The following is a 26,880-nucleotide window of genomic DNA, read 5'->3' as shown; positions in this document are numbered from 1 at the left end:
AACCGCAGGTATTGGGCCTGGTGCTCTGTCAGCCTTGGGACAGAAGCTGTCTCTGGAGCGTTTCCCTCTGCAAAGCCCCTGTAATGTGTCCAGGACTCCTCTTCACCATGCTCCTCCCATTCTTCTCTAAAGCATGCACCCTACTGAGGGCAGGCCCAAAGCTGGGGCTGACTCTTGTTATTAATCCTAATGCAGCATTCAGTTTCGGTTACTCCTTTTTGCAATTTGAGTGGAGCAGGACTCACTTAGCAAACAAGAAACACAGGAAGTGTTTTTGTTTTTTGTTTGTTTATTTTTAGAGACAGAGTCTCGCTCTGTCACCCAGGCTGGATGGAGTACAGTGGCACGATCTTGGCTCACCACAACCTCTGCCTCTTGGGTTAAAGCGATTCTCCTGCCTCAGCCTCCCGAGTAGCTGGGACTATAGGTGTGCAATACCATGCCTGGCTAATTTTTGTATTTTTAGTAGAGATGGGGTTTCACTATGTTGGCCTGGCTGGTCTTGAACTCCTGACCTCGTGATCGTCCCGCCTCGGCCTCCCAAAGTGCTGGGATTACAAGCGTGAGCCACTGCGCCCAGCCAGAGGTGTTTTTTGACTTATGGGGCATTCCACAGCTGGAGAGATATTGGGAGAGGCTAGTTAAGAGGCAGGGGAGAAGGTGCAGGATTTCTTAGGCTGACATGGGGCATCCACGCAAGCATCAGGGGGATGTAAGGATGGACTTACAGCACAAGAAGCACAGCGGGGAACAGCATGGCACTGGGGGGCCTGATGGGGAGCATTTGAAAGAAGATAAAACTGTGATGGGAACAAAAGACACTTTGCAGAGGTGACAAAGCCTGGAAGACATAGCCAGGTGTCTGACTTCCAAGCCAGGGTAGACCCAGAAGTTGGCAACCACAGGGACTGTGGGGATAGAGGCAACTCTCTGCCTGTCCCCAGCCTTCCCATCTACTCTGGTGCACTAGTGGTTTAGACACTTAGAGCAAGGTTTTGAACATAAAGTTCACATAGACAATACTTAAGACACAGATCCTTCATGTGCCAGCTCTGTGACCCGGAGCAGGTAGTTTCTGGCCTTAAAGAATTGCTGTGAAGGTTCAGTCAATTCATCTAAGTTAAGCTCTTGGCAGCACTGATCAAGTTAAACATAAACTACTATAGTTATTGCTCCGGTGAGGGCCTCAGATGTGGGGCTTATCTTCTGATTTCCTTACCTCAGCCAGCTGAGCTTCCTGCCTCTCGTTTTCTCTACTTCCAGTGGTTTCTCTGGGCGGTAGACTTGCTGCCCTCTCTAACCTGGTCACAGGGCTCCTCTGCCTACAGTCTTAGAATGGCTTCCGGAAGATACTGCATCTTGGCAAGCCCTTGTGTCTGCTGCTATCTCCGCAGGGAGCACCAGACTTCCTGATGAACCGCGACTCGTCCTTCTGAGCCAGTTCTAAGTTCTCTGCCTCCTCTGCCTAGAATCAGCCAGTACCTGCCAGCCCAGCACATACCTTGATTAATGCATTGATCACACGCCCCTACCATTATCCCCTTCCGGTTTGGTTCTTACTCCATCATTATCTCCTTTCAGACAGTGTATTATGACCTTTATGCACTGGGCCCTCACATCTCCAGCGCTGGGCCCTCTCATCTCCAGCGCTGGGCCCTCTCATCTCCAGCGCTGGGCCCTCTCATCTCCAGGGCTGGGCCCTCACATCTCCAGGGCTGGGCCCTCTCATCTCCAGGGCTGGGCCCTCTCATCTCCAGGGCTGGGCCCTCTCATCTCCAGCGCTGGGCCCTCTCATCTCCAGCGCTGGGCCCTCTCATCTCCAGCGCTGGGCCCTCTCATCTCCAGCGCTGGGCCCTCTCATCTCCAGCGCTGGGCCCTCTCATCTCCAGCGCTGGGCCCTCTCATCTCCAGCGCTGGGCCCTCTCATCTCCAGCGCTGGGCCCTCTCATCTCCAGCGCTGGGCCCTCTCATCTCCAGCGCTGGGCCCTCTCATCTCCAGCGCTGGGCCTTTACATCTCCAGGGCTGGGCCTTTACATCTCCAGGGCTGGGCCCTTAAATCTCCAGCGCTGGGCCTTTACATCTCCAGCAGCAATATAAAGCTGAGGACCCAGCAAGTGCTCAGTGAGTATTAGTTCAATGAATGCACGAGTGAAGGAATTACTAAATGAATGAATGAGTGAATGGTTTACTCCTTGGCTTCTCCCTAAATTCAGCCACCTTTCTGGCTCCACAAGGATTGCCAGTTTTTCGTGTAGCCGAAACACAGGGCTTGACTTTTGGGGGTCTTGGCTGCACCTCACCCTAAAGACTATGGAACGCTCATCACTTCTTAGTGATGCTGGTGAATTTCCATTGTTTGTGTCCCTAAAAAAATAATCTATAAAAGAGAAGGGGTCAATAAGATTGTATTTGGGACTATGGTATCCAATTTCTTTGCAGTTAGAGAGCAGAATGGGTTGTTTTTCAAAAGTCGGAAATGGCCTTTAGACATTAGAAGAAGGTCCCCCAAAGCATGACTTCCCTGTTCCCAAAGGCACTTGCCCCCACAGGGCTGCATTATGCCGTCTGTTTGTGGCCCAAAGCTGCAGCTGCAAACCTTTGATTGTCTCTCCAAACAGCTGCCTGACCATCCGGAGAGAAGGCAAAGCCAAGGCTTTGTACTTTGTGTCATGTGGATGAGAGCCTGTGTCCCCCCTGGCCTGGCTGGGCAGGTCATCTGTCTCCAGCATGGAGTGGTGTTTGGTGTGGGAATACAAGCAGCAGAAGCCAAAACAAAAGAAATTATCACCTACTCGGTGCTGAGGCCCTCACCACGTGCTGGTCACTTTATATTTGTGATCATACTTTACCTTCTCAAGTAGAAGGGGAGTCTGATAAGACAGAGGGTCAAATCTCCATGTGTCAGATGAGAAAATCACAGCTCTTTGAGCAAGTTGCCTGAAGCCTCACAAATAAATAATGAGCACACGATTGGAACCCACACCAGTCTAGCTCTGAATCCTACATTCTTGGTTCTTTCCTTGCAGCCTCTGGAGAATTTGATGAATTCTATGCATCTGAAAGGCCTCCGATGCTTAAGACCTTTTTTTTCTTTTCAAGTCTCAAACATTTATTGAACACTTATATGTGCCAAGCACTATTCTCAAACTGCCCCATGAGGAATGGACCACAGAGCTCCATTTTACAGGTGAGAAAACTTACTAGCCAGATGAAAGAAGATGCTTTCCTGGAAAAATGACCTCTGCCAGTCTGAAGCACAAGCAAATCTCTGACCCCAAGGAAGGAGAAAGAGCAAAGACAGAGCTAATTCACAACACACGTGTTTTTGTCTCCTTCTCACCAGCTTGTCTTATCTGCCCACACTGCTGCAGTCAGTTCTGGAGACTGCAGAACACTGGAGAAGGCTTTTCGTCTGCCTTCTCCAAATCCTTCCCCCATGACTAATAATTCTTGAGGCACCCCAAGAAGGTACATATTGTTCTCCCATTTTTCCAGATGGGGAAACTGAGATGGGAGGATGAGCCTGAGACCACGCAGGAAGCAAAGCCCACAGCTTCCAAGATGAAGCATGGAATTCCAGACTGAGGGGCTTTACAAGTTCATCTCTCTCCCCACATCCAACTCAGTCTGCTCCTACGACAGATCCCACTGCCAGAGAGAGAGTAAACAGGCACTTTTACTTACCACAAAGAGAGGCATGGACCTTACTTTGGTGAAGCAATTGGGGGCTCTTCGTGGACGGTTTGGATTATAATCTTTTCTTTTTTGCTTTTGTTTTTGTTTTCCTTTTTGAGATGGAGTCTTGCTCTGTCACCCAGGCTGGAGTGCAGTGGCTTGATCTCAGCTCACTGCAACCTCTGCCTGCTGAGTTCAAGCGATTCTCCTGCCTCAGCCTCCTGAGTAGTTGGGATTAGAGGTGTCTGCCACCATGCCTGGCCAAATTTTTATTTTTTTATTTTATTTTATTTTGAGATGGAGTCTCCCTCTGTTGCCAGGCTGGAGTGCAGTGGCGCCATCTCAGCTCACTGCAACCTCTGTCTCCCGGGTTCAAGTGATTCTCCTGCCTCAGCCTCCAGAGTAGCTGGTACTACAGGCATGCACCGCCATGCCCAGTTAATTTTTGTATTTTTAGTAGAGACAGGGTTTCATCATGTTGGCCAGGATGGTCTCGATCTCTTGACCTCATGATCCACCCACCTCAGCCTCCCAAAGTAATTTTGTATTTTTAGTAGAGATGAGGTTTGGCCATGTTGGCCAGGCTGGTCTCAAACTCCTGACCTCAGGTGATTCACCCACCTCAGCCTCCCAAAGTGCTGGGATTACAGGCGTGAGCCACTGCACATGGCCTGGATTGTAATCTGTAGAGTTGTGTGAGGTAAGATTGAGGTTGAGAGTAAGGATGCCCAGGAAGATTGCAGAGCTGAGGCCATGAGCAGCTCCTTATTCTCCATCCAAGGGGAGACTATAGACCTTCATACATGAAGTGCTTCTTTGACAAAAGTAAATTTTCAAAATCCAAACCTCACCAAGCAACTCCCATTTTAAAAATCCTCTAGGCCTGGGCGCGGTTGCTCACGCCTGTAATCCCAGCACAGCACTTTGGGAGGCCGAGGCGGGAGGATCACCTGATGTCAGGAGTTCAAGACCGGCCTGCCAACATGGCAAAACCCCATCTCTACTAAAAATACAAAAATTAGCTGGGCGTAGTGGCAGGCACCTGTAATCCCAGCTACTCGGGAGGCTGAGGCAGAATCGCTTGAACCGGGAGGCGGAGGTTGCAGTGAGCTGAGATCACGCCATTGCTCTCCAGCCTGGGCAACAAGAGCGAAACTTCATTTCAAAAAAAAAAAAAAAAAAAAAGAAAGAAAAGAAATCCGGTAGGGCTGCAGCTCACTCCAGTTACCCACAGGATTATGCCTGAGCAACTCAACCAGATCCCCCAGTCTCCCTTCCCCTACTCCTCCACCAGAACACTGCCTTCAATCAGGACAAATAGCTCGCCCGCCCTAACGCCCTCCAGGCTGTGAAGTGACCTGGTATCTTTGCTGATGCTATTCTCATTACGGAATTCATAGCCTCCCTTCTCCAACTAGAGGATGTGTCATCAAGCCTCAAGACTGACGCTTGAACAGCCCCTCATCCCATGACACCAACCTAATGCACTATCCAACTGCCATCATTACAACCCAACAGAATCCACATCCATTACTCTTGATGCTTTCCACACACACAAGGTCTCTCCACTGTGGCATTTAACTGTAATTCTTACTTCATTGGCCAATCTCCCTAGACTGTAAGTCCTCAGAGGCAGAGTGACTAGATCCAGTCAGATTCTAGATGTCTTTCACCAGCTCAGGGTCCAGCCCTGGCTTCACTTAGTGAGCCTGCTAAATGGTTGGGCAAATAGTCCTTTTCTCATGGGTAAACAGAGATCAAGGATACTTTCCTCTCTGTATGATGCCCACTTTAAGGATCTCTCTGTCCTATTTCTTACAACTGTATATGAATCTACAATTATCTCAAAAATTTTAATAAATTTAATCTAACATTAAATTAATTTAAATGTAATTAATGAAAGGAGTCCTGTACATTGGGGCCTGCTCTCCTGTGAAGCCCTAATATATTTCTGTTGCAGGAACAAGAGATCCTCAAACCCAGCATCATGACCTGACTGCTTATCCCCCAACTAAAATCTGAGACCCCTGAATCTGGACAAAGCATTCTCCTTGGAAGTGCTGACAGCTTGCATCGAGCTTGTATTTACCAGTTTTCATTTTACTTGCATTTTACCCAGTTTGATACTGATCCTGGGGGCCACTGTGTGTCCCGTGGTCAGGGCCAATCAGAAAGGCTGGTGGGTTCCTCACTCCAGTCCTACCTGCTTCCACTTCTTCTCTTTCCCCGCAGCCCGTGAGTGAGATTTCAGCATGCCTTGTGGTTAATGTCTCAAAGGTTTCCTGAACACTGACTGTGAGTCATGCTATCTGACAACCACTGGGTGTTCAAAGAATAATAAGACACATTTCCCTCCTGTGAGGGTCATACAGACTCATGTGGAAGAGGAAGGAGAGAGCAGGTGACTCCAGCAAATGGATATGGATCCATTTGTATTAGGTTGGTGCAAAAGTAAGTGCAGTTTTTGCTGTTCATCTGGCAAAAAACTCAATTACTTTTGCACCAATTTATATATTTTACAAGATGCTATAAGAGGACAAGAGAAAGCAAGAGGACCTAAACCTGACTAAAGATGTCAGGGAAGCAAGTCTTAGAGCTGAGACTTGGAAGATATTCAAGGACTAGGCAAGGAGACAAAGTGAGGAAGGGCTTTTTAAGGAAAAGGATCAAAAGGGCAAAGACCTGGGTCAGCATGGCCATTTCTGGAACTCCCAGGATGCCGGTACAACTGGAGCATGAATTGTAAGAGATAACAGTTCAGAGAAAACATCGAGACAAAGGCAGGCAAGGGCCAGATCATGGACAACTTGGAGATGCCTTTATCAGGAGTTTGGATTTCAAACTTGAAAGTGAATGAGGAGAAGAAATTAATGGTGTACCTCTTAGATCGAAAAAAAAAACAAAACAGATTATCTGGAGATGTTGGTAAATCAGTCTACATGATCCCATAAACAGCTGAATTTGACCTGATTTTGACCTGAATTTGGTGCTGATTAACGTAAGTCACATGATTTCTTATACTCTCCATACTTTGCTGGGAGGATATTGCTTAATAGAATTGCTCTTCTGGATTGCTGGGGCTTAAACATGTAGGAGACACAGGTGAATTGCTGTAGCTCCTTAGCTATAAACTCTCCAAATGGAGTAATGGGGTGACTCATGGTAAAAGCACTTCTGCCATGGAGCAGTCTCTTGATATTGCCCTCATCGCCAAGAAAAAGCTATGTCCTCATGGCACTCGGCCAGTATATCCGGGCATCTGTTCAGCAGATGCTCTTCCCTCACACGGGATGCAATTGGCTTCATTACTTCCTGGATCACTCTCTATTATGGGAACTGCATGTAGGGGAAAGGACACACCTGTGTTCACATCCCAGGCCTACCACTTACCAACTGTTTGACCAATGGCAAGGAACTCCTGAGCCTCAGTTTCCCCATTTCTAACATGGAAATAAGCACCCTTACCTCAGTGTGTTGTTAAATGACATAATACATGGGAAGTGCCTAGCTAATTAGAGATTAGCTCAAACAGAGAGAGATTATCTCAAACAGAGAGAGATGGGTGTTATTAGTGTTGGGGGCCAAGTGTTGTTTTCAGTTCAGATCTTCAAAGAGGTGGAGAGGGAAGTGCTGAGGATCTCAGAGTCAAGATCTCTCCTAACCGTGTGGCTATACATCACCTCAGGGCATGCAGTGCTGGGCCAAGGAGATGACTGCCCGTCCCCAGGAGGACACTTTCATTGCTGCCAAGGACCTTGCCAAAGGACCTGAGTTTGAAAGACTGAAGGGCAATCCTGGGAAGACAATATTTGCACAAATCCGTTTAGAAGTCCAATATTTCAATCCAGCCATTTCAATGAGGGGCAGAAGGAACTATCTCCCAAATGCATTGCAAGTAAACTCAACCCAGGAGGAAAAACAGAGAAAGAAAATTAATGCATATCAAGTTACCTAAGAAAATTATTACATGTCAATTACCACTTACTTAGAATCTACTTTATGCCAAGCATTTCCACAGTATTTCATTGATTCTTCATAAAAGCCCTTTGAGGTAGGTCATATTTCACAATTTTCATAGGCATGAAAACAGAGTCCATATACTCCTATACTTGTATATTTCCTATACAAGTTATTAAGAAAATATGTCTCATATCCCACAGCTATGATGCAATATAATTGCCTTAGGATTCTAAGAAGACTCCATCGTAGCCCTAAATTAATTTTAAATACTGATGTCAGGGGATGTTAAATACTTTACACAGGAAGTATAGTGGAGCTACAAAGGTATTCTCAACAGACAGTGATTATTCCTGCCAATCAGGACTCAGATGCTCTTTCTAGACTTACAACAAAGAATGGCCACCCTGAAGCAGGACATATTTTTCCAGCATGAGTGTAGCCCAGCATGTTTGATTAGAAAAAGGCAGCTCCCACATTCATTGTCATTGCAAGCAGTGGACACAGGCAGCACTTTAGAAGGCGCATTAGAGGCAAAATTCAGCTTCCATAGAAACCAAGTGATAAAGATGAAGCACTTTCAGCATCTCCTTTGAGTAAGTTCCTAAGAAAAGACTACGTATTGTCTATGATGAGTGATAGACTCTGAAGCAAGAAGTATGTGCCTTGGTATCCACTGCCTATGATAAGATGGCATGGAGCATAGCAGAGAACTCCTGGGAGAAGAGTCGCAGTGGGATCAGAGCTGACTCCACACCCACACTGGGTAAGCTCTAGCTACCGAAGGGCAGAGGAGAGAGATTCTAACATCAGTGCCTAATATGTAGACCTTGTAATTCCTTGACTCTATATTCATGTAGAAACTCTGTCATCCTTCTTAATATCATCCTCGTTATTATCATTATCATCACAGAGTATGGACTCAGTCTCCCAGTCATTATCAACAAATCCTCCAGTCACCTTCCTAAAGTCCTAAGTCAAAGAACTACTCTAGATACTAGTATAAAAGATTCCCAAGCTGGGCGCAGTGGCTCATGCCTGAAATCCCAGCACTTCGGGAGGCTGAGGTAGACAGATCACCTGAGGTCAGAAGTTCCAGACCAGCCTGGCCAATATGGTGAAACTCCAGCTCTACTAAAAAAAATACAAAAATTAGCCGGGTATGGTGGTGCATGCCTGTAATCCCAGCTACTTGGGAGGCTGAGGCAGAAGACTGGCTTGAACCCAGGAGGCGGAGGTTGCAGTGAGCTGAGATCGCGCCATTACACTCCAGCCTGGGCAACAGAGCAATACTCCATCTCAAAAAAAAAAAAAAAAAAAAAAAAAAGATTCCAAGATTCCCAGCTTGGAAAGACTCTACCTGGATATGAAAAATCAAGATTTTGGTGCCCTGTGCAAATAAAATCAGATACATAATTCTCCCAGAGACATGCTTTTTTGTCTCTGGCTATGTTGCATGTTACTCCAGGATTGTGCTGGCCTTTTCGAGTTGGGGCAGACGTGGACCAGGTGCACTGCTCAGATCTCTCTTAAAGAAAGAACTTGCCATTGTCCTGCATGAGAGAAGGTAGCTGATAGTGTCCTGCCATAACACCTTCAGGATGTACTCGGCTTTCAAGCCAGGACCACCTTCCTCCTGAGCATCCTCTAGCCAATGGCTAGGCACGAGGAGTACACCTGGCCATTTCTGCCTAATATGGGACTCCTTTAGCAGGCAGTCATTGCTCTGGAGCTCTCATTTGGGTTGGCAGAGACTTTGGAAGACTTGAATTGAGGTCTGAGGTTCTTCTTGTCATGGTCTGAAGGCTTTCCTTGCCCAATTCTGCTTCTTGTGCTTGTTATTTAACACAAGTGACATTGCTCTCCCCAATAAACTGCTTATATTTCTAACTTCCTCTCATAGGCTGCTTCTTAGAGAACCCAATTGACAAACATATGTTATCTTAGTCTGAGAGAAGAGAAGAACTCAAAAACTTTCTTTGCCCCTTTGGAGATTTTTCTGGGCAAAGGAGTGATCTGTGACTCCTGAGGCTTTTGAGAATGAGCTGCTACCATCATGAAAAGCATGCATATCTGTACATGAACTTCTTTGGTAATCTGGTGATACCTACAGACACCTTCTCAGATTTGGTCAGACCAAAGCCAGCAGGATCGGATTGGAGTTTGTGCAGTACCTGGAGTCATGCTCAAAGGACTTGTTTTTGTTTTGCTTTGTGTGTGTGTTTTGTTGTTGTTGTTGTTGTTGTCTGAGACGGAGTCTCATTCTGTCACTTAGGCTGGAGTGCAGTGGCGCAATCTCGGCTCATTGCAAGCTCCGCCTCCAGGCTTCATGCCATTCTCCTGCCTCAGCCTCCTGAGTAGCTGGGATTACAGGTGCCCGCCACCATGCCAGCTAATTTTTTGTATATATATTTTTTTTTAGTAGAGATGAGGTTTCACCGTGTTAGCCAGGATGGTCTCGATCTCCTGACCTCATGATCCTCCCACCTCAGCCTCCCAAAGTGCTAGGATCACAGGCGTGAGCCACCGTGCCTGGCCAAGGACTTGTAATCAATAGGATTGCATTCAGACAACAACCAGAGGGACCAAACACTTTGACATAGTAGTGGTGGTCTAAGTCACCAGTGGCATTTAGTCTGATAAAGAGAAATTTTGGAAGGAAAAGGACACAGAGATAAGGCTACTATGTAGAACAGGGGTTGGCAAAGATATCCTGTAAAGGACGATACAGTAAATATTTTCAGCTTTGTGGACAGATGACACATCTGGTCTTTGTCACAGTCGTACACTCTGCCATTGTACACAAAGGCAGCCATAGAGGATACAGAGATGAATGGGTGTGGCTATGTTCCAATAAAACTTTATTTGCAAAAACTGGTAGGCGGTCAGATTTGACCAGTCGGCCATAGTTTGTTGACCTCTGATGCAGAAAAAGGAAAGTTGGAGGAAAACAACATTTACTTAGAATCTACTTTATCCCAAGCGTTTGCACAGTATTTCACTGATTCTTCATAGAAGCCCTTTGAGGTAGGTCATATTTCACAATTTTCATAGGCATGAAAACTGAGTCCATATACTCCTATACTTGTATACTTCCTATACAAGTTATTAAGAAAATATGCCCCAAATCCCACAGCTATGATGCAATAGCCTTAGGATTCTAAGAACGTTCTATCATAGTACTCCCTGGAGAACAGCGGGGGTAAAATCTACATCTGGCATGATTCATCACCCTAGTGATAACACATAGTACATCCGTAAGGGTCACCAAGTTCCAGACGCATCCTGAGAAATGTGAAGACTATGATTCCAGCAACGAGGAGGAGACCTGGGTCACTGGGTTGAAAGATGTGATGAGGCAACATGTGATGCCCATTCTTGATGGAAACAAACCAGCAAAGGGTTTTTCTCATTGTTTTAAGTGCTTTGAATGAATTGATTCATTAACCACAGAGATATTTTCCACAGCACCACTTACTGCCGAACTTTCTGCCAAGAACAAGGCCAAAGGCAAAGATCTCCGGACAGCTGCATCAGGGAAGACTGACGCAGTTATATCATCCCCCCCACCCCATCCAGGCAGAAGAACTGCTTCTCGCCTCTCCCCTCTTCCCATCCCATTAACTTGAAATATATCCCTTGAAGTCTTCCCCATATTAAACTATCCAGCCAAACACCAGATAATGACTCTCTTCTCCACAGCCTGTCCACACTGCCATTATCACATCTTTTTCTCCGAAAGACCATCCCAACATTATTTATCACTGTACCCAGTACTCAGAGAATGCCTAATACACAGACTCACTCCATAGTGAGTTAAACTTCATTTAAATGTGCCTCATCCAAATACATTCATCTGTGTTTCTTATTTAACCCCCATGGCAATCACTGAGCAAATTATCATCTCTTATTTTATAGATGAAAGAAACCAAGGCTTCAAAAGGAAGCTACACTGAAGGAGAAAGAACTAGTGGTGCCCCTGGAAGCCACACCTACTCTTCCGATGCTCCAGGGCTCTGTGCCCTTCCTGCAGCTCAAGCCAGGAGGAATGTTTGCAAGGATACCAGCCATTTTGCCAATGTGCACAGTTTTTCTTTAGTCATTACTGGAGGAGACTGACTTTCTTCTGTTTCAAATATCTAAAGATCACTTTCAGAACAAACTGGGAGTAAACTAACTGGATGGGCCAATCCTACCTTGGATCCTCCTCTGCCATTTCATTGTTAGAATCGATTTCTGCAGGAGTATTTCACATATTTTACTGTCAGTGTCTCTGCAAACCCAACACACTATGGAGGAGAGAGCAAGCCTCTGAAGCCAGACACACCTGAGATTAAATCCTGGTTCTGCCATTTTATTAGCCATGTGACTTTAAAAGGTTGCTTAATCTCTCAGGGCCTTGATTTCCTCATCTGTAAAATCGGGTAAGAATGCCTACTTTGTTTTATTTGTTGTTGTTGTTGTTTTGTCCGGTTTGGGGTGTTTGTTTGTTTGATAGAGACAGTGTCTTACTCTTGCCCAGGCTGGAGCGCACTGGCATGAGTATAGCTCACTGCAAAGATGCCTACTTTGTAGGCTTATGGAATTAAGAAAAATAATGAGCCAGAAAAAAAATTATTTAAATGTTTATATAGATGAAATATATAGATGACATATGATAGATAGATATAGAGATGATAAATGATGATGCTGATAGATAGATAGATAGATAGATAGATAGATAGATAGATAGATAGATAGATAGATGGCAGCATGTAACATTAAACTTATTTTGTAGCCTGAGAAATTGAATGTTAAGAGTTTAAGAAAAGGAAGAATAATAATACCCTCCATAAACACCTGGCCTCTTTCTGGATGGGAATCTGAGACTGAGATATTGAAGAACTTGCCCAAGGCCACAGAGCTAAAAACTGGCCAAGTCTTATTGCACATCCTGCACTTGCACAGTGCCTGGCATGCACTAGGCATTCAGTGAGCCTTTGCAGACTAATTAACTGAATGCATAAGATGTGGCCTAAAAACTAGGATGTAATTCAAGAGAACAATTGTCTGGCCTTCTTCAAGCAGTGCCATTCTTCTTGTCTCTTATTTGGATGAGAAATGTTACTTGAGTTTTAGCGACCACAGTGGGAATTGTCTCCACAGCCCTGAGAGCTAACTCAACCGACTGTCTATAACCTTCTCACAAAAGAGAGACCAGGGCTCAAGAACACAGGAATTTTAACTGCTCCAATGACTAATCTTTAACAAGTGAGGTCAAGTTTTCTTTTTGCCTTGAGAATATTACAGAAATACATTTCTAGTTGGTGATATTCAATGTACCATCAGTTCTCATTTGATTTAATGCTATAAAATTAGGTTTGGTTCTACAAACACGGAGAACCATAATTGCATAATAGAAAGAGCACTGGCTACAGAGTTAGGAGACATGTGTTCAAATTTCAGTTTCTCTCCACTCTGGGCATGAATCTCAGCCTCTTTGCCTCTGTTTCCTCATGTATAAAATGGGAATAGTAATACTTGCTCCTCTCCATTACAGTAGAGAGGAATAAGCAGGATCATGTATGTTAAAGTGACTAGCTTAATGATTCACACATAGAAAGTGCCTAATAAATATTTATTCATTTCATGGAATGTTTGTGCAGTGTCTGGCATATTCGAGATGCATAATAGAATCCTATCCAATTAGTTCAATTCTAGCCTTATACCTGGGTCCATAGAAGGTCCGTAATAGGTGTTTTCATTCACTCAATGGAATACTTACCCAATGGCTGGCATGGTAGTTGCTTAATGGGCATTCATTCATTCAGTCGAATTCTAGTACAGTGCATACAATTTAGTCAGCACTCAATAAATGATGGCTGAATCCAAGTAGGAAAAATGGAACTTTGTTCATTTAATGAGATTTTGCAATCCCATAAATATTATAGGTTGCTGCCAGTGCTTTACAAAGTGAATCAACCATTGCTGAAATGTTCTAAGCTTATGCTTGTTAACAAACCATTGTAAACTATTTTCCAAACATACAGCATTCCATGAATGTGTCATAATAACATTGGCAATGCTAAGCACCCCCAGGACCCCAAATAAGTGGCAGAAGTATACAATATATGAATTAATTTAGAATGCAGAAAAGGATCCATCTTTACAAAAAGATATGCAGCTGCACAATTCCTTCTATGTGTGTCCAAAGCTCAGCTTGACAGTTGTTCTGGCAGTTCATTGAGAACTTGGGCCCCAAGGAAAAAAACCCCATGCATAGGCAGAAACTATCAGGAATTAGAATTACATATATTATAATGTGTGCATATATGAGTCTGTGCATATATATATAATATTTTTAAATAAAGGATTAGTCTTTGAAAGTTTTGCTTTATTTAACTACTTTACAACAATAAAGCAGTCCCCTGGGAAAAAGGGGGAGTGGCTTTTAATAGTATAATTTCTCCTTTCAGAAGCCACATTCTCTAAAAGGACCAGCAAGCAACAATTTTAAAGAAAGGAGAGGCCAGGCATGGTGGCTCACACCTGTAATCCCAGCACTCTGGGAGGCTGAGGCGGGTGGATCACCTGAGGTCAGGAGTTTGAGACCAGCCTGGCCAACGTGGTGAAACCAGTCTCTACTAAAAATATAAAAATTAGCCAGATGTGGTAGCACATCCTGTATTCCCAGCTACTTGGGAGGCTGAAGCAGGAGAATCACTTGAACCCAGGAGGCGGAGATTGCAGTGAGCCGAGATCACGCCATTGCACTCCAGCCTAAGTGACAGAGACTCTGTCTCAAAAAAAAATAATAATAATAATAAAGGAAAGGACACAGATTTCTTTTCAACAGGCATCTCGTTTCTCCAGTTAATTGGAAGTCCAAGAGGGAGAGGTTAACTCTGCATGATTCCTTTATATAACAGTTGACATTGAAGTTTGGTCCTGGAGAGTGGATGTGAGTTCTGCAGGCATTCCAAGTCTAAAAGGGAAAGTGGAACATAAGATATGGCAAGGAGTTTCGTATGGCTGGACATCAGGTGTGATTGACCCAGGGAGGAGTAGCAACAAGTGATGCTGAAGAGGTGGACTAGCTGGGAGACCTTTAATGCCATGGAATGGAGTTTAGACCTTACTCAGTGACGTTTGAGGAATGTTCTATTTATATCTCGTTTACAACACTTATCTTCATCTGTCTTATTTTAGACCTAATTGCTTATTGTTTTTTTTCACTCTACTTCCTTCTTCTAGTCTGAAAATTCCTTGAGACCAGGATGTGTGTGTTTGATGCTGTTATTAATATCTTCGCATCTAGTTAAGCACATTACCCATAATAAGTACAAAAGAAGTTCTAATGTAAATAAAATGCGGTGACACCCTTCCAGAAGTTAATATCCATTGCCTATTATCTAATCCTCCTTTATACACAATCAGGGTAGCAGTTAGGAGTCAGCGCAGGAAACAGAAGCCCCTCTCAGTATTTTAAACAGAGGACATTTAATACAGAAAATGAGGTGTTTATATAATCCTTGGAAGGTTAGAGGACCCATTCTAGAGGACTGCTATGCTAGTTCAGTGCACGACTCCAAAGCCAAGATCAGAGATCAGAACACTGTTGCTGCTGCCGCTTCTGACTTACACCACCAATGCCTCTCACACTCAAAAAGCCAGTGACTGCATGACATGCCATAAATCTGTGTCAGTCCACAGACACGCATGTGCCTATGACCTCACTTGCCAGCAGCAATGACAACAGGACCATGGCTTCCATTTCACTTCCAACTTCCAAGGCTCCTGGGAGTTCATCTCATTGGTGAAACCTAATTTGCTTCCAAAACTCCAACTGCAAGGAAATTTGAGAAATGTAGTTATCTGCCTTGCAGGCTCTGTGGTAAAGAAAGGACAATACGAGCCAGTGGCAAAAGATGCCTGGTTCTAATCAAAGATATCCATACAGTCAAGATTAGTTCTGATTATTGCCTGCTTCATTCACAAAATATATTCTCTTTTTTACTTATTTATTTATTTTTATTTCTCTTTTTGAGACAGGGTCTCACTCTGTCACTCAAGCTGGAGGGGACTGGTGAGATCATGGCTCATGGTAACCTTGACCTCCCAGGCTCAAGCAATAATCCTGCCTTAGCCTCCCAAGTAGCTGGGACTAAAGGGGCATGCCACAATGCCTGGCTAATTTTTTTTAATTTTTGTACAAACAGGATCTCACTATGTTGCCCAGGCTGGTCTCAAACTCCTAGCCTCAAGAAATCCTCTTGCCTCAGCCTCCCAGAGTGCTGGGATTACAGGTGTGGGCCACACCACACCCAGCCCTAAATATATTCTCCTTTAAAAAATATTCTTTTAGCCTGGATCATAGCTCCTAAGAGATAAAAGATGATTTTTAATTCATCAGCTTTATTGAGGCATGATTGACAAATTGCCTTATTTTTTAACTGAAGTGATAAGCACTTGCTTTTTTCTCCTTCTCTATCCTCTTCCTCTTTCCTTCCTTTCCTTTTTCTTCCCTTTTCTTTCTGAAAAATTCAGTCCTAAACCATTAGTTAGGACAAAGCCATGTCTATGCTGGGCAGGGAAAAGCCATGGTGGTTAAGAGCAGGGTGTCAGAGCCTGAGCCTACAGAGGGGACACCTGGCACAGGGTGCTAGCTTCCTAGCAGGGTCAGGAGGGAGTTTGTATAGGGCACATTCTGGGGTGGGGTGTCAGTGCCTAAGCAGGGTGAGAAAGATGTCCATATGAGGGAGGGATGGCCCAAAGAGAGGGAGTTGGCCAGGCCTGGTGGCTCATGCTTGTAATCTCAGTGTGGTAAGAGGCTGAGGCGGGAGGATAACTTGAGGCCAGGAGTTCAAGATCAGGCTTGGCATCATAGTGAGATCCTATCTGTATAAAAAAATAAAGATAAAAGAGAGGAAGTTAAAGCCTAAGAAAGGTGAGGCAAATATACATGTGTGGGGATGGGTGTCAGAGCCTGAGATAGGGGAAGACGCCTTTCGTGCAGATGGGGGTAGTGGAAGAAAGGGAAGATAGGTCACCTTCAGGGGAATCAATTCATAAATATGACTGGGCGAGGCGGCTCACGCCTGTAATCCCAGCACTTTGAGAGGCCGAGGTGGGTAGATTGCTTGACTCCAGGAGTTCAAGAACATCCTGGGCAACATGGCAAAACCCCATCTCTGCAAAAAGCTTTCAGTGTGTTGTGGCACATGCCTGTCGTCCCAGCTACTCAGGAGGCCAAGGTGGGAGGATCACCTAATCCTGGGAGGTCGAGGCTGCAGTGATCCCTGATTATGCCACTGCACTCAGACCTGGGTGACAGAGTAAGACCCTGTCTCAAAAAAAATAAAAAATAGATAAATAAAATAAGTAAATCTGTTAAGGATAATGGAAGCTAAGTTTTACACCATGGGACAAGAGAGTTACAAATATGGAAAAGGAGAAACCTAGAATGAATCGTATGGTGTTAGTCTGGAATTGGAACTACATGTGTGAACTTACTATTTTCAGTACATATGTAGAAAGAAAGTATAGAAATAACTATAGATATAAATGTAAGCCTGTGTGTGTGTGCGCGCGTGTGTGTGTGTGTGTTGTTTATTTGCTGGCTGTGTCCACACCAAGGACCTGAGAACAGCAACACCCTGAAAGCAATGAGCACATCTAGCACCCAAATCTTAGCTTTCAAATAACATTTTGAACTAAAAGGAACCAGGGTTCCTTGGAGAAATGGCTGATTCCAAGAGTAGGGCAGGGAAAGAACAAGATGAGCCTGGAGCATCTTGTGCCAGAGAATGAGGAGGGACTCACAGAATGATGGGGACATGTCAAAAGGACACAGAGGCCAGATTGGAAGGACTCCTCCCACTGCCCGAATCTGGCACACTTTAAACATCAAAACAGATCACGATCGCAATGGATTATAACTCACGAACAAAATAGGAAACCACAAGTCCATGCTGACAAACAACTTCAAAAGTGAAAGTGTGGTGGAGAACAGTCTGCATTATTTCAAAAGTATCTCCCTACAAAATCACAAAGGGGAAAAAGAGTGTAACTTTCCAGTGGATAAGCCTGGCAGATGTCACCTTAGGAAGTGAGTGTAGTGAGCATCATCAGTAATGGGACAAACTGGAATTCCACACCCTGCGATGGGAGGCAATGAGAACAGTGTCACTTCTGCGCTATCCCTGCCGAAGATGCACAACTGGAAAAGTATCATGAAGACACATCAGATAAACTCACACTGTGAGGTGTTCTACAAAATAGCTGCTCCTGATCTTCCAAAGTGTCAAGGTCATGAAAATAGTCAAAGACTGAGAAACTGTTTCATGCTACAGGAGACTGAAGAGACATGACAACTAAGCACAATCATTCTAAGCAGGAGTCTTTCAGGACTGAAAAAACGTTATGAGGCTGTTGGTGAAACTTGAATGGGGTTTGAGAATTAAATAATCATATCGTATAGATGTTAACTTCCTGATTTTGATGGTTGCATTGTGGTTACATAGGAGAATATCCTTGCTTGTAGGAAACACTAAGTATTCAGGGATCCTAAGCCATCAGACTGGTAACTTATTTCCAAATATTGCAAAAGGAAAAAAATTTCTTTGAATTGTACTTGCAACTCTTCTTTAAGTTTGTGAATATTGCAAAGTAAAATTTAATTTTTAAATAAAAGTACCCAAATTTCAGGAAAACTGAAGTGTATAAAATCAATAACCAAAACCTCACCAGTCTCACAGCTTCAAACAAAACTCCATTTAAACTATCCAAACAGATGAGAATCCTTCTTTCTTTTCATATTAGAGCTTGGAAGTATAAAATGAAATTCTATTGATAAATTTTCTGAAACATGCAGTATCCCTGGAGGCTTCATTGAATACACATATCTCCAACCTTCCAGTGTCTTATCATAATGGATGAAAGGAAGGCTTAGTTAAGAGTAAGAAGACCCAGGTCTGATTGTCATGTTTGCCGCTTCTTAAATATGCTACTTTGGGCAACTGCTTAATCTCCCTAAGCTCTAGTTTCCTTAACTATAAATTAGAGATAATAATATTTACTTCACAGCGTTGTTCAGAGAATTTAATACAATAATGGGTGTGAACCTGCCTACATAATGATCAGCATAGGAGTACAAAGTTTTCTGTTTTGTTTTTAATTGCACAACAATTTAATCTTACATAACCCAACAAGTACCTTTGACCCTGACATAATTTCTCCTGCCTATAGCTAGACACATTTGCTATTTACTCATTCATTGTCACTCATTTTTGCACTTAATGTTTGACGAATTGTTATTGAGAGCCTACTATACAGAATACTGTGTTCCAAGTCAGAAAGAATGAACTCCAAATTACCTTTTTTTCAATCCTACAAAGAGGCAGACGCAATGAAAAACAATGCTTTACATACCGCTGTGAATTATGAATTTAAATCAGTTTAATAATCCAACCAAGGGTGTGTTTTCATTTCATTCCCTCTCTCTTATTGTAGCTATTGAATTCACTCACTTCTCCATCACATACATATTTATTTTCCAATGAATTCTGAAAGATTTCCAAGGTAGAGCAAGAAACGGGGAATGCAGCTGACGTCTGTCTCCCCCTGGGAATTATGTCACTCCTTGATTTAATTCCTTCTAACATTTTCCCCATCATACTTTCTGCTCTTCATCAAAATACATCCCTCTCGAAAAACAAATGTGCTTATTGACTACCCATGACGATCTTGGAAATGGTTGCAACTGTTCATGTGTAGGGTTAAAAAAAAAATTAAAACAAAACAAAACAAAAAAACCACAGACAAACAAAATCTAGCCATAAGGTCAGATGAGCACAAAAGGGTTGGTTAGTCCATCCAAAGTCTCAGGGGTTTAGGCAAGCTAGAGGGATTTATTTTCCATTTTTAGGCCATTGGCAATTTTGTTTGCTTAAGCTTAATTGTTCCCGGATACTGAAAGGGTACAGAAGGTAACTGCATGTTTGATTTTAATGACTCTTTTGGCATTGATTTAACATCCTCACTGACAAAAAATTACCAAAACACACACATGCAAAACAGGCAGAGTTTTGGGTTTGGTTTTGTTTTCTGAAAAAATTCCCATGGAGGTGAAATGCAAGTAAATCCAGCCATGGAAACATGCTCCTTATGTGTGTTGACTGGAATCACAAAGAGACATGGGGCCAGACACCGCGCGCTTTCTGTTTGTCAGAGCAGAGCTGACTTTCCTGCGAGAAACAGTAGCTATGCCCTCAGCCAGCCAAGGAGAGAACAGTCCATCCACATCCTCCCTGCTCCTCCATCTTCCTCTCACTCCCCAACTCTCTGCCTCCACTGTTTGTCTGAACTGGCTCTGGACAAATGGCACAGTACCGGGGCCACCCACCTCCCCGACTTCCTAAAGACAGAATAATTTTAACTGGCAGAAATGTCGCAGAACTTTCCAAAGTTCACGAAATCAGCTACACAAATTGTGAAATAACTGGTGTGTGGCAGCATCAAGTCATGCAGTCAAGATCCCCTTGAGGGAAGGAAGCCACCTCCACCCTGACCCAGCCTGCACCAATGTGCAGTCACGTCTGCGTCTGTGGGAAACATGTGCACCTATAACCTTCCTATCCATTCACTAATGGCCTCACCTTGGTCCTTATCTTAGTACCTGGGACAGTAAACCTCCCAAAAGAAACTCTACTCTGTCCTCCCCAGATGCCCTGCTCCATTTCTTTCCACCTCCCTTTCCCCATCTCTTATGCCCCGCCTCCTCTCTCCATTTCTTTTTTCAGGGTCCTTTTATTCAGCTCTCCCTTTATATGTTGGTGTAGCACAGGCCTCAACCCCCTGAACTCTTCTAATTTCCCATATTTTCTCCCCCAATTGTTTTGTAGCATTAGAGAGAGAATGCAAAGGTTTTGCAAACCTGTACTGCACTGTCTGGTCCTATTATGTCCTAGAGAACTTGAGAGGACAATAACACTGCTACAAGTCAGAAGGCATACTGAGTTCTTCAATCATTCACTCATTCATTCGTTCATTGATTCATTCATTCATCCCCTACTCTACACCAGGCTCTGTGTTAGATTCTAGGGAAACATAGAGGCATTAGGGAGGGGAAGGGAGAGCAACATGCCAGCCCTATCAGAATCTTTGAAATAAGATAAATACATTTTGAAAACATCATGTTCAATATTATAACTTAATATTTAACAAAGGAAAGAGATGTTTCTATTGTTTCTAATAAAAATCACTGAGGGCAAAGCTTGGCAACACCTCCTTGGTGGTAGAGACATGTGGATGATGCAGTGAATCTTAGCTGGCCCAGCATTATGTTTGCCAAAGAGTGTAGGCCCCATGTTTTCAAGTTGAGAAACGCTTGCCCTCAATAACCTCATTCACTCCCACAGCTTCAATTATACCTATAATCTGACAACTCCCAGTGCTCTATCTCCATCCCACATCTCTCCATGGGATCTCTGATCCATATATGGACTGCTTACAGGATGTTTCCACTTGAAAGTCCAAACCTCACAGCTCTTCATCTTCCCCACATCCTGCTCCTGTATCTTAGTGTCGCCACCGTGAGCCCATCACCCAGACCAGGGGAGGGGAATACCTCCCTTTTTCTGGTTCTTCCCAGGTAGTGGTCACCCTGCAACATCTTACATACCCATCTTCTCCTCATTGCTGCAGACAACTTCCCTGTCTCAGGATCTCCTTCCAGGATCTCTAAGGAAATAACAAACTCCAAACTGTAATCCTTGGCTTCAATCCTTCCTGCCTATTTTCCAAATTGGAAAATGGCCCATCCAAGATACAAGTCTAGGCAACTCACTCACTCCCTTCCTCGAAATACTTGAGTGGCTCCTTGTTGCTTAGAGAAGAAAGTTAACTTCCTTAGAACAACCATGTAAGGCTCAACACAATAGGGCTTCATCCTACTTTCCCTGCTTCTTTTCCTGCGAGTCCTCCTTCAAATTCTACTTTCCATCTGCCATATTCCTCCAGCCCGCTACATGCCTTCCCACCTGCAGACTTTTATGCAGTTTCCTCTGCCTAGAATTCCTGCTCCTCACCTGGCTGCACAGTGAACTGCTACACTTCCTGCAGAACCCAGTCGAGTGTCACCTTCGGTGTAGAGCCTTTCCAAAGTCCTCCACGTAAAAATAATGGTCCCCTCACTGTCCTTTTGCTGTACTGTCTGCAAGTTTCTTTAAGCCCTTACCAGTTTGTAAATTTAATGAGTTGGTTAGTGTCTGTCTTCCTCTGTGGATGATAACCTCTTTGAATGCAGTAGCTGGCGCAGCATATACATCTATGTTTCCCCAGACTTTAACACAGAGCCTGGTGCAGAGTAGGGAATGAATGAATGAACTCAGGGTGTTTGCTGCCTTGTAGCAGTATTATTGTCCTATCAAGTCCTCCGGACACAATAGGACAGACAGGGCAGAACAGGGTTGTGATATCTTTGCAACCAATATTAGCTATCTAATGCTACAATACAAATTACTCCAAACCTAGTGGCTTCAAAAAGCAATAATTATTTGTGATCTCACTGTGAATTTGTTTTTTAAAAAATATATTTACCAGTTTATTATAAAGAATATTACAGAGAATACAGATGAAGAGATGTATGAAAGAAGAGGCACAGAGCTTTCATGCCTTTCTCAGGCACACCACCTTCCAGGCATTTCTGCATGTTTGGCTATCAAGAAGCTCTTTAAACCTTGTCCTTTTGGGTTTTTATAGAGGCTTCAATATGTAGGCATGACTGATTAAACTATCGGCCGTTGGTAATCAACTTAATCTTCAGTCCCCCTTTCCTCTCCAGAGGTTGGAGATGGATAGAAAATTCAGACAAGGCATATGGGAATCAATGCTCACTTTCTCATCATGTTTGAAGCCTCAACTGGAAGACTCAAAGGCTGGAGGCTGGAATTATCTGAAGACTCATTCACTCACACATTGATATTGACTGTTGCCTGGGTTTAGCTGAGGCTGTCAGAATGGTTTCTCCATATGGCTTCTCCATGTGCACTGAGATTCATCACAACATGGTGGATAAATTTTTAGAACAAGCGTCCTCACTTTGGGAGGCTGAGGTAGGCGTATCGCTTGAACTCAGGAGTTCAAGACCAGCCCGGGCAACATGGTGAAACACCGTCTCTATTAAAAATACAAAAAATAAGCCTGGTTTGGTGGCACACACCTGTGGTTCCAGCTACTGGGGCAGCTGAGGTGGGAGGATCGCTTGAGCCCGGGAGGCAGAGGTTGCAGTGAGCCAAGATTGCACCACTGCACTCCAGCCTGGGTGACACAGCCAGACCCCATCTCAAAAAAAAAGAGAACAAGTGTCCTAAAAGTGAGAAAAATAACAGGTGGAAACCATATTGCCTTTTGCAGCCTACTCTTGGAAGTCATGCAGCATCACTTCTACCACATTCCATTGATCAAGGGGTATACAAAGTTCCACCAGGTCCAAGGGAATGAACCTAAACCATATTTCTTGATGGAAGAGTGTTAATATCACATTGTAATAAGAACTTGTAGGACAGCACACACATTGGTGTGGCCATATTTGGAAAATATCTGCCACCATCTTCTTCAACAAACATTGCCCTCTGCTATTGCATGAGTGTTAGCCTTAATCCCATGAGGCTTTGCAAGCACACTGCAAACATAACCCAAAGTGGCTGCCCAATTTTGTCATGGACATTTCTGTTTTAAATCTCAGATGGGAACTTTCCATCTAATTAGGCAGAGTCCCATACCCTCGGTGACATACAGCTATGGTAGGAGGACTGAAAGAAATTATGTAGGATCCATTTATAGAATTCACTCACAAAAGCCTGGCTACTCTGTACCAGGTTCTGCAGATGAGTTGGATGCAGACCCTGCTCTCCAGAAACAAAAATACTGTATTCAAAGCCACTTCTCCCCATCCCCTATCATCTTTGAAGCAACTTAATGTACTTTCACCTTTTTTTCCTCATTAGCTGAAATGTTGGTTTCATAAGCAAAGTGGGCCCTGCAGAATTTCCAAGTTATGCCTGAGTCCAGGGACAAACACAATCAAGGCTTCTGAGCCGAGGCCATCTATTGCACAAAGAAGAATTCAATAACCACCATAAAAATAAAACAGAAAAAAAAATATTAGCAATTAGAGTATGTAGATACTACAGGACTCCTTGTGTGAGAAAATTATAACCCAGGAGCCAAACCCTTCCAGCAGCCTGCTTTTGTAAATAAAGTTTTATCATAACATAGCCATGCTCCATTGGTTTAAGTATGGTCTATGGCTACTTCGACATAGCAGAGTGAAGTGATTGCAACAGAGAACCATATGGCCCCACAAAACCTAAAATATTTACAGTCTAGCCCTTTAGAGAAAACATTTGCTGACCCTGTTCTTGAGACTAAACTGAATCTGTTTACTTGCTTACATAAGTCATAGCAGCTGCCTTGTGTCAGGTATCACCTATATGCCAGGCTCTATGCTAGGAATCCCTACATGTGTTATCATTAAACTTTACATATAGCCACAAGGAAAATATTATTATCCCCATCTTGAAGACAGAGAAAACCACAACTTAAAGAAGTTAAAAGATTTGCACACAAGCCACAACTAATAAGTGTTGGAATTCAAACCCAGGTCAGTACAGTTCCAAAGTCCATGCTATTTTCTTCAAACCCTTCAATAAATGCACAGGGAATAGACTCTTCCACTCCTTGGCTGCCTGGGTGAGAAGGAATTGCTATCCTTCCTGGAATCTAGAGGCTGCTGTGCATGATGATTAGCCTTAGGAATCTGCACTCGACCATAACCACTTTTCCCAGATGACTGTTTGCAGTGGAGATTATTTATCATCTAGTGAGGTAGGGATCGCAGAGGGTGCCCCTCAAAGCCTTTGGAACTAATAGAGAGAGAGATGGGCCACTACACCCCATAGCACATGCTTCCCACCAGCTGAGACAAGGGACTTAGAGCCACACATTCAGAACTAGAGTAGACTCCACCACCTGCCTCAGAGCTCCCCAACTAGAGGGGTTTCCCAGTCCATCTGGAGGATCAGAAAGAGTCAGTCACCACAGATAGCTTTTATTTGGACAGCAGCCACTGCAGCAATGATGCTCCATGGTACTTGCCAAATCTTGTAAGTCTCCAGTTCAGCTAGAGCTATGCCACTGAGCCTACATCTGCATTCTCCAGCTCCAAAGGGTTGGCCTCCTGACAAGGGAGAGAAGTGTTTAGGGGCACAGGGCTTCAGAACCAGAACAAATCTGCCCAGACATTCCCTGAGAATTCACCTCTCACATCCTTGTGGGCACTGGGACCCAAGACTAAGTTCTGCTAATAAAAAGAGGGGCATTGCCTACAGTCTGCAGAGGCGCTTATTGGAGATTGCTATTTTTTAAATTATCTCTCATTCATTACACCCATAGTTATTGAGCACCCACTATGTGTCAGCTCTAAACATTGAGTAAAATGTTTTCTCAAAGAGAGAAAGATCCTTGCCCTCAATAATAGTGACTGAATGCTTATTTCATGTAAGGCACTTGTCTAAAAACTGTACAGGTAGTACAGGCAGATACATTTGAAACTCACAGCAACATTACGAGGTAGGTACTAGCATTGTCTCATTTCATAAAGAAGAAACTGAGGGACAGGAAGGTTCAATCATTTAACAAGTACATTATATATGCACACATCTACAGAGCCAACTATACTAATATTCACAATAACTAGAATGTATATGGTTAGAGCCCTAAAGATTTTTTTTAAATCCTTTGCCATACACATTTATCAATCATTTTACATCATTGCACCAAAGTGGCTAAGAGGGCCATTTTGCAGATTGTGAAGTCATGATGGAATTGAAGTGATTGCCCAAAAGCCAATTAGAGTATGTAGCAATAATAGCCAGGTATGGCTATTATTCCAGCACTGTTCCATTTGACAGATTGGGCCAAGAGATCCCGGAGGTGCCTTTCAGCTTTAGAACCCTAGAGATCAGTTTCAGTGTGTCTTCTCTTCCACCTTGCCTCATTAGGAGTCTTGCCACCATACCCAGGTGATTTCCAGCAAAAATTAAATGTCTGCTCAATTAGTGCAAAGTAAATCTAAAAACCCTACCACCAGAAGGTGAAGAGTCCAAAAGCCAGCATTCTGGCTTCAAGGTCACCCTCAAATTCACTTTAACCTTCAGTGCAGAACTGCCTCAACCAAGTCACCAAATCAGTTGTATTAATAGCTGTGGGTACAAAAAAGCAGAAGACTTGCTCAGCCTTTTGGGACTAACAAGCAAATATACAATATCTCAGCCAGGCACGGTGGCTCACGCCTGTAATCCCAACACTTTGGGAGGTCGAGGTGGGCAGATCATGAGGTCAGGAGATCAAGACCATCCTGGCTAACACGGTGAAATCCTGTCTCTACTAAAAACACAAAAAATTAGGCCAGGATGGTGGCACACGCCTGCAGTCCCAGCTACTCGGGAGGCTGAGGCAGAAGAATCACTTGAACCTGGGAGGCAGAGGTTTCAGTGAGCTGAGATTATACCACTGCACTCCAGCCTGGGCGATGGAGCAAGACTCCATGTGTGTGTATATATGTATATTTTTGACATTAAAATGTACTGAGTGCCAGACTGAATTATGAGCAAGAGAAAGAAACACTAGCTCTGATGGGACTAAGGCTGGGCCCATAACACTATTAATACTACCAAATGCTTGTTTGAGCTATGTGATCTTCAGCAAGTTACTTAACCTCTTTATGTCTCAATTTCTTATCTGTAAAATGAGGACAAAAGTCATATTTTCCTTGGAAGTGTGTTGAGAGGATTAAATGTTAATATACAGAAAGTACTTAGAGCAGTGCCTGACACATCCTGAGAGTCATTTGAGAGCTATCATTGTTGAATGTTCACTGTGCACTAGGTCCTGTTCTAAGTGTTCATGAACCACCTACATGGTAAGGACTCTTACCAACCCAATTTTATAAATGAGGAAACAGAGGCACCAAGAAATTGAGTGATGACGTTACATAGTTTTTAAGTGCTGGGGCTAGGATTTGTTCCCAGGTAGTTGGACTTCTGAGTATGCACTCTTAACATAATATAATTCTGCCTCAAGACCCTGCCATGCTGACCCAACACAGAATAATAGATGCGTTATGACAGGAGGTTATTCCAGAAGACGTAACATTGGAGCTGGGCTTTGGCAATAGTTCATATTTATAAGAAGCTGGGCAGAGAGAA

The 26,880-nt window shown here is 43.7% G+C and overlaps 1 protein-coding gene across 1 annotated transcript; it reads left to right on the top strand.

The window, feature by feature from the left end:
- Window positions 1-682: 682 nt before the first annotated feature.
- LOC129043534 (uncharacterized) lies at window positions 683-11,992 on the top strand. The gene is made up of 3 exons (XM_054500194.1): window positions 683-802; window positions 1,582-2,122; window positions 11,552-11,992. Exons 1-3 carry the CDS (start codon window positions 683-685, stop codon window positions 11,587-11,589), a joined length of 699 nt encoding a protein of 232 aa, XP_054356169.1. The 3' UTR covers window positions 11,590-11,992.
- Window positions 11,993-26,880: the final 14,888 nt, after the last annotated feature.

This window comes from Pongo pygmaeus, chromosome 13, assembly GCF_028885625.2.
Source record: "Pongo pygmaeus isolate AG05252 chromosome 13, NHGRI_mPonPyg2-v2.0_pri, whole genome shotgun sequence".
In the NCBI taxonomy this organism is placed as follows: Eukaryota; Metazoa; Chordata; class Mammalia; order Primates; family Hominidae; genus Pongo; species Pongo pygmaeus.
This window is presented reverse-complemented; position numbering and strand designations above follow the sequence as displayed.

Coding starts and splice junctions, on each gene's coding strand:
- LOC129043534 (XM_054500194.1), top strand. CDS start 683: ATGGGGCATCCACGCAAGCATCAGGGGGATGTAAGGATGGACTTACAG. Junction 803..1,581: donor ATTTGAAAGAAGATAAAACT/GTGATGGGAACA, acceptor ATCTCCTTTCAG/ACAGTGTATTATGACCTTTA. Junction 2,123..11,551: donor GAGGACCCAGCAAGTGCTCA/GTGAGTATTAGT, acceptor CTTATTTTATAG/ATGAAAGAAACCAAGGCTTC.